Source organism: Neofelis nebulosa, chromosome 4 (assembly GCF_028018385.1).
Source record: "Neofelis nebulosa isolate mNeoNeb1 chromosome 4, mNeoNeb1.pri, whole genome shotgun sequence".
Lineage (NCBI taxonomy): Eukaryota > Metazoa > Chordata > Mammalia > Carnivora > Felidae > Neofelis > Neofelis nebulosa.
The window spans coordinates 159,200,163-159,216,205 of NC_080785.1; the positions used below are offsets into that span (position 1 = coordinate 159,200,163).

Here is a 16,043-nt window from a genome sequence, read left to right on the forward strand (position 1 = left end):
ATGTACCTGATCACTGTGTTTGGCAACCTGCTCATCATCCTGGCCGTCAGCTCTGACTCCCACCTCCACACCCCCATGTACTTCTTCCTGGCCAACCTGTCCTTTGTAGACATCTGCTTCACATCCACCACTGTCCCAAAGATGCTTCTGAACATCCAGATTCAGAGAAAAGTCATAACCTATGCAGGATGCATCACACAAATGAACTTTTTCATAACCTTTGCAGGGATGGATGACATTCTCCTGAGTGTGATGGCTTATGACAGGTTCGTGGCCATCTGTCACCCCCTGCACTACATGGTCATCATGAACCCCCGGCTCTGTGGGCTGCTGGTTCTGGTGTCCTGGATGACGAGTGTCCTGTATTCCTTGGTACACACCTTAATGGTGTTGGGGCTGTCCTTCTGTACAGAGGTAGAGATCCCCCACTTTTTCTGTGAACTCAATCAGATGATCCAACTTGCCTGTTCTGACACCTTTCTTAATAACGTGGTGATGTACCTTGCAGCTATGCTGCTGGGTGGTGGTCTGCTTGTCTGGATCCTTTACTCTTATTCTAAGATAGTTTCCTCCATACGTGGGATCTCATCAGCTCAGGGCAAGTATAAAGCGTTTTCCACCTGTGCATGTCACCTGATGGTTGTCTCCTTATTATATTGTACGATGCTTGGTGTATACCTTAGCTCTGCTGCTACCCAGAGCTCACGGTCAAGTGCCACAGCCTCGGTGATGTACACGGTGGTCACGCCCATGCTGAACCCCTTCATCCACAGTCTGAGGAACAGAGACATAAAGAAGGCTCTGAAAAGAATACTTGGGATTCAGTGTTATAAGAACCAATCATCCAAAGGCTGAAGACATGCCCATGATTGAAGGATTCAAATTCAGAGCCAGGAACTGCCAATCTTTGATCAGACTGTGGAAGTAGGATCTGCTCCTTCTATTTCTTTCTTGGCATTTCCATTTGTTTGATCAACTTCTCTCTATATTTAAGGATTTCACTTCATTAAGCTTCGGCTGTGACTGAAATACAGATGGTTTCTTTTTGTCTATTTTTAGATATCCCCAAAGTTTACCCCAACCTTGGGTCACAAATGCCTGAAATTTCTGTATCTCACATGGGACTAGTTGGATGTCCTAAAATTAATTTCATCTCAAATGACTTATACCATGCCGGGTAAATTTCCCCTAGATTTCCTGAGATCATCATCATGAATTATACGCTTCGTATGGAATAAAGCTACACTTGATCAGTAAGCCATTTCCATCATTTTACTGTCAAGGAGAATACAAAAGCACAGTTTCCACCTTGAGTCTCAGTCTTTTCCTTCGCTTCCTTTAGGACTCCACCTGATGATGTGGACTCTAACATTGTTCCATTCAAGCCTCAGGGAATTCACACCCCGCTCTGGGTAGGAATGCCCAAGCACTCACCTGTGCCCATGTGCTTGTCCACACTCCCACAGACCTTTCCCTGACCACAGCCTATGCCTTGGCTGCACCAGCCCTTGGGTTCTTATTGTGATGGCAGGACACACGTCAGCAACATCTATCAGAGAACTCTAATAACCCCAAGTTTATTACTCATGTATGCTGGAGGGCACATGGGATGGTCAAAAGTCATTCTGGTAGGTCTCAGAAGGTGAGAAAGAGTCAAGACAAAGAAAGAGAGAGAGGGAGCCGCTGAGGGATCTGGATTTATGAAGGACCATGGCCAGGGTGGGTAGCTGGTGTTGGGTTCACACGTTCTTGGAGAATTGTACTGAGTAGAATGTGTGGGCTGAAGGGGAAAATCTGATTCACTCATGTGTCAGTCTCTAGTTTATAAAGGGCTTTCTGAATTGGTACTTCGTGACTGGGGGTAGCCGAGGGCTTATCTGGTGATTGTGGAACACATCTGACGATATGTTTATTCAACATGGTTGTGCTCGAAACGGACCCCCAGGAAAACACATCATTTCAGTCCCTTGCGCTAAACATGCCCTTATGCTTTGTCAGCGGTCTCTTGGTTTTATTCTGTTATTCAGCTCGGGGTCCAGAAACCCTACCATAGTCACTGGGAAAACCTGATTAGCTAATATAGATCTCCCAGTGGAGTGTACTTAGAAAGGCAAATTTGAATAAACAGTTCGACCTGATAAGCTCTTCGTATCGGCCTGACCATGAATATGAGGAAGCAAACGTTCGAAACACTCATTTTGTGACACACAAAATATTTCTCTCATTTTTTAAAAAAAATCACAGTTCGTGCTTTGCACCTATTTATTAAAGCATGGAAGATGGTGTTCACCACTGAGGGAGTTTGTTCATCGAGGCGCAGGATTGCTTAGTGTCTTCTACGTTTCATCCCTGAATTATCTTCCTGTTTCTGCTTGAAAACTTCTAATGCGATCCACTCATATGATTCTTTCCGTTGTTACACGAAATAGCTTCCTTTTCCTGATATATGTCACAAGTCCCATGGGATGGCGGATGCACAGTATCAGCAACATGTATGTAATACGTCCTTTCTGCTCTGAAATCTCTTCCACCTGCTTGACCAGAGGATGCTTCACCCAAGAATTGCATGTCCTGCCAGTCCTTTGGGTCAGGGTTACCAGTTCTTCTGCACAAATGAGCATGTCCATCAGAGTCTCCCAGGCTGAAGAGTAGCCCTGTTCAATCTGCTAAAAAATCCTTCTGTGCTTAAAAAAAAAATAACATGTGAAAGGGACTGGAGATTAGGATGTGGGCATATATGATAGTGCTTTATTCTCCTTATGTAAAGGCTTTTTCATCAGGGTACTATTTTGGTCACTTATAAAAGCAATAAACACAGATTTCTCACAGCCTGAAGAATGAGCGAATACACGATCCTTTCACAATTACAGGCACTCAAGGACAAGATTTGGTGCAGAAACCTTCATGGTACCCACACTTATCTCTAACACAGGATCATCTTCTTGCTAATCAAACAGTGGTCCGTAGACTCAGACCTGCACTTCAGCATCACCCAGGAGCTTGGAGAAACGCAGAATCGCTAAAATTTTCCACTTGTAGTGGGATCCGTGTGGATTCACGGGCACGGTGAAGTTGGAGACATGCTGGTCTAGCTGTGTTTCTCACCGTGTATGGTGAGACATTGGTTGCAGGATAACAGGAATTTGGGGGTGCTTTCCAGGGGACTGTAGGTGTTTGGCAGGTTCCCTTCAGATTTTGACAGACGTCCCAGGGGAAAATTCATTTCTGGCTGAAACCAGGACCCCAAGTTTGAGAACTGGAAGCATCCTGACAGAATCAAACTCAAGGGACACCACATACTCAGATATTAAATTTGGACAGATGACAAGACACGACCAAGCAGCATTTATACATCATAAAATGTAGTTCATAATCTCAGGGATAAGATTTTATAAAGATTAAATCCACACTCCCTGTGAGATGTTAAGCTCACATTGTAGTACATAACTAGATCTCAATACATCTGTTATATTTAAGGACGATTTTATATCAAGGGACCAAATGACAGCTTTTAACGTCTTATAAAACAAGTGACAGAAAAAGTGTCTTGAAGCCAATCTCTGTGGCACCCAAGTTTTATTATCAGAAGTCATTTCTCTGCTTTATTATTTTTTCTTTTTTTTAATATATGAAATTTATTGTCAAAATGGTTTCCATACAACACCCAGTGCTCATCCCAACAAGTGCCCTCTTCATTGCCCATCACCCACTTTCCCCGCTCCCCCCACCCCCCTCCTACCCTCGATTTGTTCTCAGTCCTCAAGAGTCTCTTATGGTTTGCCTCCCTCCCTCTAACTCTCTTTTCCCCTTCCCTCCCCCATGCTCTTCTCTTAAGTTTCTCAAGATCCACCTATGAGTGAAAACATACGGTATCTGTCTCTGCCTGACTTCTTTCACTTAGCATAACACCCTCTAGTTCCATCCACGTTGCTGCAAATGGCAGGATTTCATTCCTTCTCATTGCCAAGTGGGATTCCATTGTGTATATAAACCACAACTTCTTGATCCTTTCATCAGTTGATGGACATTTACGCTCTTTACATAATTTGGCTGTTGTTGAAAGCGCTGCTCTAAACATTGGGGTGCACGTGCCCCTGTGCGTCAGCACTCCCGTGTCCTTGGGTAGATTCCTAGCGGTGCTCTTGATAAGAACAGTAGACACTGGGTTACCTCGTGGGCTCAGTGGGTTCATCTTCCGTGTCTTGATTGCGGCTTAGGACATGACCCCATGGTCTGGAACTGAGCCCCCAGATTGCTTCTGCAGTGATCATGGAGACTGCTTGGGATTCTCTCTCTCCCTCTTTCTCTGACCCTCTCTCTCTAAAATAAATAAATAAACATTTAAAAAGCTTCTCTTTGTCCCTCTCTCCCTCCCTTCCTCTCCCCAACTCATGCTCTCTCTCTCCCTCTCTCTCAAAAACAAACAAAGAGACAGACAGACAGCACTAGAAATGCTACAGCTGGGTCCCTAGGACAGGCAATGCTTGGAAGGCAAAGAGGACTAATCCCGGAGGGTTCCTTGGTCTTAGACTTGGAGGAAAGCGTGTCTCGGCTGAGATAAGGTGCCACAAGATTTACACATCAGGAAGGGGACAAGTTCAGGGAAAAGGGGAGGAAAAAAAGAACTGCATTCACTTGGTCTCTGACCTAGTCTTTTGGGAACCAAGATTCATTAGGAAAAACTACTTGTGTCCAGAGCAGTTTTCCACTTGGGAATATGAGATCAGAGGCTGGGGTACCAAGAGGGAAATGAGCCTAATGAGCGGATACGGGGAGCTGTAAATACTCTCTGGTCTCCTGTCAACCTGTGCGAACTTGGATGGGAAGGGACAAGGTCTCCCTCTGTTCTTCCAAGCCCTAATTATGGCTGGGGGCCCATGCTTTACTCCGTCCTGCTGTCTCAGCTGAGAACAGAGCGTTAGTCCTTACCATCTGCAGTCCAGGGAGGCATTCAGACTTGTCACAAGGAGACCTTGTCAGACACCCCAGCCAGGTGAGCCCAATGGCCCGGTGCGCCGTGGATGACAGGGTCAGAAGAACGGAAGCCAACTTCATTAACGTGTCTTCGCCTGAGAGCCAATTCAACTTAGTGCAGGACAGGTGATCACTGTGTTCATTTGTTTGATTAAGTGATGTATTTATTCAGTGGCTGTGTCAGTTTCACAGAGTGGATGTTCACACTTTTGTTGATCTTCCATATTCTATTCCTTTAACTTACTATTAAGGCAATGGCAGTTTATTTTACCACCCGGTGACTCAGGAACCACACGAGTTTCTTAGATAATTGCTTTGCCTCATCCGTTTCATTCACCACCACCCCCACTCTCTGCCTCGATGTCTGTTGAACAGACATTTTTATGTTTGTGTAAATCACAGCAGAAACTTGCCATTCCAATATGGAGCCTCAAATTCATGTGTCCATGGGAGGCTTAAGAACTGGCATTTCTGGGAACCATTTCTATACTTTGCAGGTAAAAGGTCGCTGATCTGGCCTCACTGGATTATTTGTTTTTCGGGTTTGGAGTTTGGAGAGTTCTCTATAGATTTTGGATACTAGCCCTCTGTCCGATATGTCATTTGCAAGTATCTTTTCCCATTCTGTCAGTTGCCTTTTAGTTTTGTTGATTGTTCCCTTTGCAGCACAGAAGCTTTTTATCTTCACGAGCTTCTGATAGTTAATTTTTGCTTTTAATCCCCTTGCCTTTGGAGATAGAGACACAGAATCTGAAGCAGGTTCCAGGCTCCAAGATGTCAACATAGAGCTCAATACACAGATCCCAATGTGGGGCTCAAACTCATGAACCATGAGATTATGACCTGAGCTGAAGTTGGACACCGAACCAACTGAGCCACCCAAATGCCCCATCTACAAGGCATTTAACAAAGTGTTAGTATCTATTCTCTTCAACCTACTCCAAAATATTGAATAGGAGGGAAAGCTTCCAAATACATCAATCAGGCCAACATTACCCTGATGCTGGAACCAGACAACGACACCCCCAAAAAAGAAAACTATAGACCAGTATCCTGGATGAAGATAGATGCAAAAATCCTCAGGAAAATCCTAGCAAACCACACACGACAGTATATTAAAAAGATCATTCACCATGATCAGGTAGGATTTGTTTCAGGGATACTAGGGTGTTTCAATATTTTGAAAATCAATGTTATACACATCCACAAAATGAAGGATAAAAATCATATGATCATCTCAATAGATGAAGAAAAGTCATTTGACAAAATTCAACATTCATTCATGATAAAACCTCAGTAAAGTGGGGTTAGAGGCAACATATCTCCACATAATAAAGGCCACCTATGAAAATCCCATAGGTAGCATCATACTCAATGGTGAAAAGTGGAAAGCTTTTCCCCCAATGTCAGGAAGAAGAAAATATGTCCACTCACACTTATTCAACATAGTACTGGAAGTCCTAGCCACAGCAATCAGACAAGAAAAAGAAATAAGGGATATCCATATTGGTAAAGAAGTTAAACTGTCACTATTTGCAGATGACATGATACTATACATGGCAAATCCAAAAGAATCTACCAAAACATTCCTCAAAGTATGGATAAAGAAGATGTGGTATATATACATACAATGGAATAATATTCAGTGATCAAAAAGAGTGAAATCTTGCCATTTGAAAGAATGTGGATGGAACTAGAGTGTATTATGCTAAGCGAAATAAGTCAGTCAGAGAAAGACAAATATATCATTTCACTCATATGTGGAATTTAAGAAACAAAACAGATGAACATAGGGGAAGTGAGGGAAAATAAGTTAATAACAGAGGGAGTAAAACCATAAGAGACTCTTGAATACAGAGAATAGGCTGGGGGTTCCTGGAGGGGAGGTGGATTGGGGGTTAGCTAAATGGGGGATGGGCATATATTTAAGGACGGCACTTATTGGAATGAGCAGTGAGTGTTCTATAGAAGTGATGAATCACTGGGTTCTACTCATGAAACCAATACTACAGTGCATGTTAACTAACTTGATTTTACATACATACATACATACATATAAAATTACTATATGTATTCCATTAATTCAGTAAAGTACAGGATACAAAATAAATACCCAGTAATCAGCAACGTTTCTGTACCTTAACAACGAAGCAGCTGAAAGAAAAACATTTAAAAACACCATTTACAATTGCACCAAAAAGAATAAAATATTTAGGAATCAACTTAGCCAAAAAGTGAAAGACCTATGTTCCAAAAACTATAATACACTGGTGAAAGAAACTGAATGTAACATAAATAAATGGAAAGATATTCCATGCTCATGGATTGGAAGAATTATTCTTGTGAAAATGTCCATATTACCCAAAGCAAAGCAATAGACAGATTCATTGCAATCTCTATCAAAATACCAAGAGCAGTTTTCACAAAACTAGAACAAATAATACTAAAATTTGTATGGAACAGTAGAAGATCCTGCATAGCCAAAGCAATCCTGAGAAAAAAGAACAGACCTACCAGGTTTCAAGATATACTCCAAAGCTGTAGTAATCAAGACAGTATGCTTTTGGCACAGAAATAGACACATAGGTCAGTGGGACAGAATAAAGACCCCAGAAACAAAACATGACTAAATGGGTTTAATCTGTTACTTGGATGTAAATCTTTTTAAAAAATTTAAGAGGTGAGACTATGGGGAAAAGACAGTCTTTTCTTTCTTTCTTTCTTTCTTTCAATATATGAAGTTCATTGTGAAATTGGTTTCCATACAACACCCAGTGCTCATCCCAAAAAGTGCCCTCCTCAATACCCATCACCCACCCTCCCCTCGCTCCCACCCCACATCAACCCTCAGTTTGTTCTCAGTTTTTAAGAGTCTCTTATGCTTTGGCTGTCTTCCACTCTAACCTCTTTTTTTTCTCCTTCCCCACCCCCATGGGTTTCTGTTAAGTTTCTCAGGATCCACATAAGAGTGAAACCATATGCTATCTGTGAAAAGACAGTCTTTTCAATAAATGGTGCTGGGAAAACTGGGAAGATACATGTAAAACAAGGAAACAGGACCACTTTCTTACGCTATACACAAAAACAAACTAAAAATGGATTAAAAACCTAAATGTGAGACTTGAAACCGGCTGAAAAGAACACAGGCAGTAATTTCTCTGAAATCAGCTATAACGACAAAAAAAATTTAAAAAGGTGAGACTATGGGGAAAAGACAGTCTTTTCAGTAAATGGTGCTGGGAAAACTGGGCAGATACATGTAAAACAATGAAACAGGACAACTGTCTTACACCATACCCCAAAACAAAAATGGATGAAAAACCTAAATGTGAGACATGAAACTGCCCGAAAAGAACACAGGCAGTAATTTCTCTGACATCAGCTATAGCAACATTTTTCTAGACAAGTCTCCTAAGGCTAGGGAAACAAAAGTAAAGATAAACTATTGGGATTCCATCAAAATTAAAAGATTTTACACAGCAAAGGAGACAAGAAAAGAAAACAAAACAAAACAAACCTGATCTATTGAATGGGAGAAGGTATTTGCAAATGATATATCTGATAAAAGGTTAATATCTAAAATACACAAAGAATTCATACAACTAAACAACAACAACAAAAAACCCCAAACAATCCACTTAAAAATTGGGCAGAGGTTCTGAATTCACATGTCTCTAAAGAAGACATCCAGATGGCCAACAGACAAATGAAAAGATGTTCATCATCACTCATCATGAGGGAAATGTAAATCAAAACCACGATGAGATACCACCTCACACAGGTCAGAAGGGCTAAAATCAGAAACACAACAAACAAGTGCTGGTGATGAAGTGGAGAAAAAGGCACCTCACACACTGCTGGTGGGAATGCAGCCGCTGTGGAAAACAGTATGGAGGGTCCTCAAAACTTGGAAATAGAACGGCAACATGATCCAATAAGTCCATTACTGTTTCCAAAGAAAAGAAAAACGCCAATTTGAAAACATATATGCACCCCTATGTTTATTGCAGTATTCTTTACAACAGACAAGATATGGAAGCAACCTAAGTGTCTATCGATAGAGGAATGGATAAGGAAAATGTGGCACACACACACACACACACACACACGAATATTTATCTGATGTGTCATTTACAAACATCTTCTCCCATTCTGTAGGAAGCCTTTTAATTCTTTTGTTTTCTTCACTGTGCAGAAGCTTTTTACATTGGTGAGGTCCCAATAGTTCATGTTTGCTTTTGTTTCTCTTGCCTATGGCAACATGGGTAACAAGAAGTTGCTATATTTGAGGTCAAAGAGATAGCTGCCTGTGTTCTCCTCTAGCATTTGGGTGGTTTCCTATCTCACATGTAGGTCTTCCATCCATTTTGAATTCATTTCTGTGAATGGTGTATGGTGTAAGAGAGTGGTCCAGTTTCACTGGCATGTTGCTCTCCATTTTGCCAATACCATTGTTTAAGAAACTGCCTTTTTTCCATTGGACACTTCTTCCTTCTTTGTCGAAGATTGACCATATTGTTTTGGGTCTGGGTTTTCTATTCTATTCCATTGTTCTATGGGTCCGTTTTTGTGTCAGTACCATACTGTCTTTTTTTTTTTTTAATTTTTTTAACGTTTATTTATTTTTGAGACAGAGAGAGACAGAGCATAAACAGGGGAGGGTCAGAGAGAGGGAGACACAGAATCTGAAACAGGCTCCAGGCTCTGAGCTGTCAGCACAGAGCCCGACGCGGGGCTCGAACTCACGGACCGTGAGATCATGACCTGAGCCAAAGTCGGCCGCTTAACCGACTGAGCCACCCAGGCGCCCCAAAACCATACTGTCTTGATGACTACAGCTTTGTAATACACCTGGAATTACCAAATGTTTTATAAATGTCAAGTTTTAACCTGTATTAAACATACGAAACTCCTAGATGATTTGTCAAAAGAATATCAAATCCAAGGATTATTAAACCCATGGTTGTATAGCAAAGGAACACACTTTTTCTTGTTGAAGAAAGAATAGGTATTTTCTAGACTATCAGAGTTGTGTTCCCACCACAACTCAATGTTTTGGAGAGCCAAGGGGCATAGTCAAGACAGGTTCCTGAGTCCTAGATTTGGAATAAGAAACTTTCACTCAGGTCTGTGAAAAGTTTCAATGTTAGACAAGCCAGGGAAGTTCGAGGAGGAGTAATAAAAATTGGATATGCCTGAATTCTAATGTGATCTCTTGGGAACAGGGAATCTACAGGAAAAAATTCCATTCTGTCCAGATAAGTTCCCATGGGGAGATGGGCTCAGGGGTTGGAGTCACAGTGGGAAATGTGTCTAACATTTCAGACACATTTTGCTGTGTCAGATGCAGCAAACATAAGGAGCTGTAAATATCTCCTCGGCTGCAGATCCAGAACATGTTTAATCCGAAGCCGGAGGAGACATGGTTTTTGCATTTGGATTCTTAAGTCTGCTTTGGGGACCAATGCTTCACTCCTTCCTGTTCTGGGAATAGAGCTTGCTTTCCATCATCAACAAACAGGGGGGAATTCTGACTTCCACCTGGACACCTTCCTCTCAGAGACCCCATCTAGGTGAGTCTCAGAACTCAGCAGGTATTCCAGGGAAGGTTCCGAGAGAATGCAATCTGAAAGCTTTCCTCTGAGGTCACCTGACAGCCTAACCATCCTGGTCTCGGAGCCGAAAGATCATTGTGTTTGTTGGCACGGTGAACTCTTTCATTTTTTTAAGGTTTACTTATATTTGAGCGAGAGAGACGGAGACAGAGTAAGAGTGCGGGAGGGGCACAGAGAGAGGGGGACACAGAATCTGAAGCAGACTCCAGGCTCTGAGCTGTCAGCACAGAGCCTGACGTGGGGCTCGAACTCATGAACTGCGACATCATGACCTGAGCCAACGTACTGAGCAACCCAGTCTCCCCCATTTATTATTTTTTATGTTTATTTACTTTTGAAAGAAAGAGAGAGAGAGGCAGAGTGTGAGTGGGGGAGGACCAGAGAGAGAGGGAGACATAGATCTGAGGCAGGTTCCAGGCTCTGAGCCATCAGCACAGAGCCTTATGTGGGGTTGGAACTAACCAACTGCGAGATCATGACCTGAGCTGAAGTCAGATGCTTAACCGACTGAGCCACCCAGGTGCCCAACCCACTCATTTATAATCAATTTATTTAAGATGTGAAAAAAAGGAAATGTCTGTTGAAATTAGCAATATAAGGATTATTGTTGAAAGTTAAGTGGTGGGAATAAAAGATCAGTTGGATGCGACTAACGAGGGAACACCGGGTACTGTCTTCCAGGATAATCTGAACATTTCCAAAGAGTTTTTCAGTTAAAGGAAATATGAAAATACACTATTAGGTATGGAAGGAGGTGCAGTGAGGGAATTTAAACAATATTTTTAAGATGGGGTATTTTGGAGCATATTCTGTATCTTTTAGAAAGGTCCAGAGCAACGGAGGGAGCCACGACCTTGCAACTGCAGTTCTGGAGACATACATTTCACAGAATGTTCTCTCCATTAGGTCACTTAAAAAGTTTATTTAAAATGCAAACAGGCATATGCTAGAGGGTTTTATTTAGCACTTATTTCATTACCTGGAGGACGAATTTATGTTGGGGTTTATTGGCCATTTACTTTCCCTGTCGTAAATTATCAGGGTAATTTCTTTGCCTTTTACATTGAGTCTGCGTTTTCTTTTCTTTGTTTGTTGCTCCTGCTGAATCATTTTCTTCCGTCCTCTTGATTGCATTTTTTCACACAAATAATTCTACTCCTGAAACCAATATTACACTATATTTTAACCAACTAGAATGTAAATAAAAACTTAAAAAAACAAAAAAAATTTGCAAATTTTAAGCCAAGTTTACTATTTGCTGTTTAATTCTTGTATGTATGTACAGATATAGTTTCTGGGTGGTGTGAGAGAGTATAAACTTTGAGTGGTCAAATCTACCAGTCGGCCATACTTCCTCCCCACCCCTTGCTTTCTATGTGCCTTGTAGTAATAAACTGCCTTTTGTATGTATTGCCACCTACCTCCCATCTGTGCTTCCTCACTGCTACCTTTTGTTTTGTGATTGGATCTATTTTCTAAACTAGCAATCGTCCTTCTGCTGTCCTGTGGAAACGTGAATTTCCCTTGCATTCAACTTATATCTTTCTCACAAGTGTGTGAGACCCCACCTGTGTTTGTATAGGATGAAATTATAATTTTATAGTCTGCTCCCTGCATTATTTTTAAAGTCAGTTATAATTATAATTCTTGTTTTCCTATTCTTTTTTGAGGTTTTTGCCTATTCCGCTTTGATTTTGAGACGTGTGTTAATGTGATGAAATTATATTTTATATCTTCTCCTACAGAAGAGTCTTTTTAACCCAATTTTAATTAATAAGTTTATTTTGAATTCACTATTTATCCCGGTTTTCTTCTCCCTGCTATTCCTTGTATTTTATAAATTACATTTTCTAAAAATGTGTTACTATATAAATGCACGCCTTTATGAAACAGCAAAAAAATGAATGAAAGAAGTGAAGTCCTGCTCATTTGCATCTTACATTAAATGAAGAAAGCAGAGTGGGGGAAATAAATGTGTATCTGACACAAGGTTCTCAGGGATAGACATATGAAGAAAGGAAACACGTTTTTGCACACTCACGTGCACACACATGTAACTCAACAAGGAGAACCACGAGTGATCGGTCTGCACCCTGACCACGTACGACGTGCTCTGATAATTATCTCTTGTGCCTTAGTTTTTCTATTCTAGTTTATTCTTGCAAACCACACCCTGACCCCACAAATGGTCCCAGTCTCAGAATATGGAAAACATTCCTCTCCCTGGTTCTCTGTTCCTGTGCTGGTAGCTCCCTGTTTGTGTTCTCTCTCTTGTCATTGACAACTCCTGTGAGCACAATCTCTCATTCGTTCATGCAATATGCATTTATTACCACTGTCCCCAACCAAACTATGTCTGGGGGTAAAGGGTGGGAGTAAGTATAACATGCCAAGGGCACCCACAGTCTAGCAGGGAAACTTATATGGAATTAAATAAAAATTAGTGATAACACCACATCTAAATTATCACAAAAGAAAGTCTTTTTTTTTTCTTGTGGGAATGTCAAAACACACACACACGGTCACACACACACTCACACACATTCATGAAGGAGACGACTCCTTGCTGTCTGAAAGAGGAGATGGGAGTTTCAAGACAGAAGAGGTGAAAACTTCCAAATAGACCAGTGGACGATTCCAACCAGAGGGGAAGCAGGTGTGTAGGGGCTCGGAGCCTTGAGACTGGGGCTTGAGATGAAGCTACAACTCAAGTTCAGTGTTGGTAGAATTGATGTGGGTGAGGCAGCATGAGTGCAAAGCTGTTGGGTCAGTCAGGGGAGGCAAGCCAAGTGTTGGAAATATGGATTTAGGGTTCATTCTCCAGGGGGGGAGTCAGATGAAAGCATTAAGTCAGGAAGGTGGACACTAAAGTAATTGTAATATAGAGAGATCTCTCGGGGGTAAATGTGAATATTGGCTAGAGGGGTGCTAGCCTGTGATGGGTGGAGAGAGGAAGAAATCTGAAATAAGGCTGTATAACTGGGGCCCCAGAAGTGGGGAAGTGATGGGGACTTTGAGAGAAGAAAAAGTCGGTCAAATCTCCTCACCAGTAAGAAGCACTCATTATCCATTGAGGGAACTATGCTAAGTTCTTTATGGCGCATTCACTAAATCTGCCAACCACCTGAGCAGGATAGATACCTCTAGCCCTACTATTTGGGGAAGGATATTAGCATTTACAATAGTTTGGTTGCGATGGTGGGGGAAAAGAAGAGAGGGAAGCAAACCAGAAGAGACTCATAAAGATAGAGAACAAATTGAGGGTTGATGGAGGCAGGTGGGTGAGGGATGGGCTACATGGGTGATGGGGATTAAGGAGGGCAATTGCTGGGATGAGCACTGGGTGTTGTAAGTGATGAATCACTGAATTCTACTCCTGAAAACAATATGTTGCACTGTATGTTACCTGAGTAGAATTTAAATGAAAAAAAGGGTAGTTTGCTTGGTTCTCCAAATTCAAAAAGCAAACATATGTAGATCCAAAATTCAAAACACGAGTCTCTGATGATGATGATGCTTTTGCATTTTATATCATTTATAAGAGGTGGGGTTTTGTTAGCAAATAATCTTTTAAAATCCGCCACTTTTGTTGTACTCTGTACATTACCCTTAGAGAATTGTGGGGGTTTTCCCTTGCTTGTTATTTAGCGGGATGTCTTGATAACTTAGACATCCTAACTTTTCCTTTTAGATAAATTGCTTTTTGCTGCTTCATTATTCTGGGCTTGAAGGAGATGTACCTGGGGTTGGGGTGTTGCCAGGACAAAAGACACATTCTCATCCCGTTGCTAGGGCCCACCTGAGCTCGATAGATCTCTCTCCCACTTTTCTTGCTCTCAGTTTTTGAAAATGATATTTTAATTTCTTTAAACACTGGCTATGAAAAGTTCATATTAATGCAGAGACCCATGTTTACATGCTCATAGAAGACTTAACTACTGGAACTTGGATGTATTTTCACATCTTTAGAGGAAAGAAAATCTCTTGTCAACAGCTTGCCTTGTATCAGCGTTTACCTAATTAATGTGCCTCGAGGTGAGAATAGTCTGGTTGTGACATGGTCCTAGGAGACTAGTGGGCACGCACCTGTGTGTGTGTGTGTGTGTGTGTGTGCCATGAGCGGTTTTCTTTTTTTTTTTTTTTTTTTTTTTTAATTTATTTTTTGGGGACAGAGAGAGACAGAGCATGAACGGGGAGGCGCAGAGAGAGAGGGAGACACAGAATCGGAAACAGGCTCCAGGCTCCGAGCCGTCAGCCCAGAGCCCGACGCGGGGCTCGAACTCACGGACCGCGAGATCGTGACCTGGCTGAAGTCGGATGCTCAACCGACTGCGCCACCCAGGCGCCCCCATGAGCGGTTTTCAAAGCAGAGGTCCTGGAACCCATAGCTCCATAATGTGACCCTTAATATACAGATGCCAGATTATTGCCCAACACATGAAGATAAGAAGGGGCCCCATTTCTATGCAAAGATTCTTTGGAAACAAAATTGGTAAAGTGCAAGGGACGCTATGTGAAGGAGGGATTCCTTGTGCCGTGAAGTTTCATCAGTACCGGGAGGCCACCTTGTTCCTCAACCTTCCGGCCACCATCTGTCACCACCCTTCCTCTTGCTCATTCCCCTCAACGCAATGGCTTTGGTTGACCATTGAATGACCAATGAATATTGGTTTTTGAAACAACAAGCAAACCAACAAAAAGAAAGATGGTGACAGGGAGTGGGAGATACTGGCTTCCAGTTAAGGAACGAATGACACCCAGGACTAAAAGGCACGGCAAAGGGAATATGGTCAATGATACTATCACAGCATTGTGTGGTGACAAACGGCGGCCCCACGTGTGGTGAGCATGGTGTGATGTGTAAAACTGTTGGATTGTACACCCCAAACTGCTGTAACATGGTGCATCAACCACCCTCAGGTTTTAAAAATTGATTTTAAAAAAAAAGACTTTTCTCAGAGCCTCTGCACTGGTCGTTCCCTCTGATTGGTGTACTTTTCCCCAGAGGACTTTGTGTCTCCTTCTGTCTCCTCGAGGCCTCTGTTTAGATGTGTTTTGGTATGCCCGAATAACCAGTAAAAAGTAACGCCTCCACCCGCTCTTCCCTTTACACAGGCTTTGTTTTTCTTCATAGCACCTGTCACCTCTCATATTTTATCCACTCTTTCATTTGTTTATCCTCTGTCTCCATCACTGAACCTTATAGACTTTTATTTTTTTGACACCTGTACTCTTTGCCTGGAGATTAGTCAGTGCTCAAGGTTATTCCTCAAACGGGTGACAGAATTTCTCATTAAAACTATAGAATCCATGAGCATTAGGGGAAAAAGCTAAGTGTGGGATGTGAATTCCTATTCAGAGCTGGCATGAGGGAGTCCCCAGAGGGGGCAAGTTCTATCCAAAAAACTATGGACACTGAATTTTTGAAAGAAAAATAAAAATTATAGAATTTCA

General features: G+C 41.9%; 1 protein-coding gene across 1 annotated transcript; it reads left to right on the forward strand.

Moving 5' to 3' along the window:
* LOC131508625 (olfactory receptor 7A17-like) lies at positions 1 to 855 on the forward strand. The gene is made up of 2 exons (XM_058723588.1): positions 1 to 348; positions 634 to 855. The coding sequence occupies exons 1-2, from the start codon at positions 1 to 3 to the stop codon at positions 853 to 855; spliced, it is 570 nt and encodes a 189-aa protein (XP_058579571.1).
* Positions 856 to 16,043: the final 15,188 nt, after the last annotated feature.

Bases quoted from the DNA above. Each gene is read 5' to 3' on its own strand.
- LOC131508625 (XM_058723588.1), top strand. From the start codon at position 1: ATGTACCTGATCACTGTGTTTGGCAACCTGCTCATCATCCTGGCCGTC. The intron at 349-633 runs ATGACGAGTGTC...TGTGCATGTCAC, and splicing joins TGCTGGTTCTGGTGTCCTGG to CTGATGGTTGTCTCCTTATT.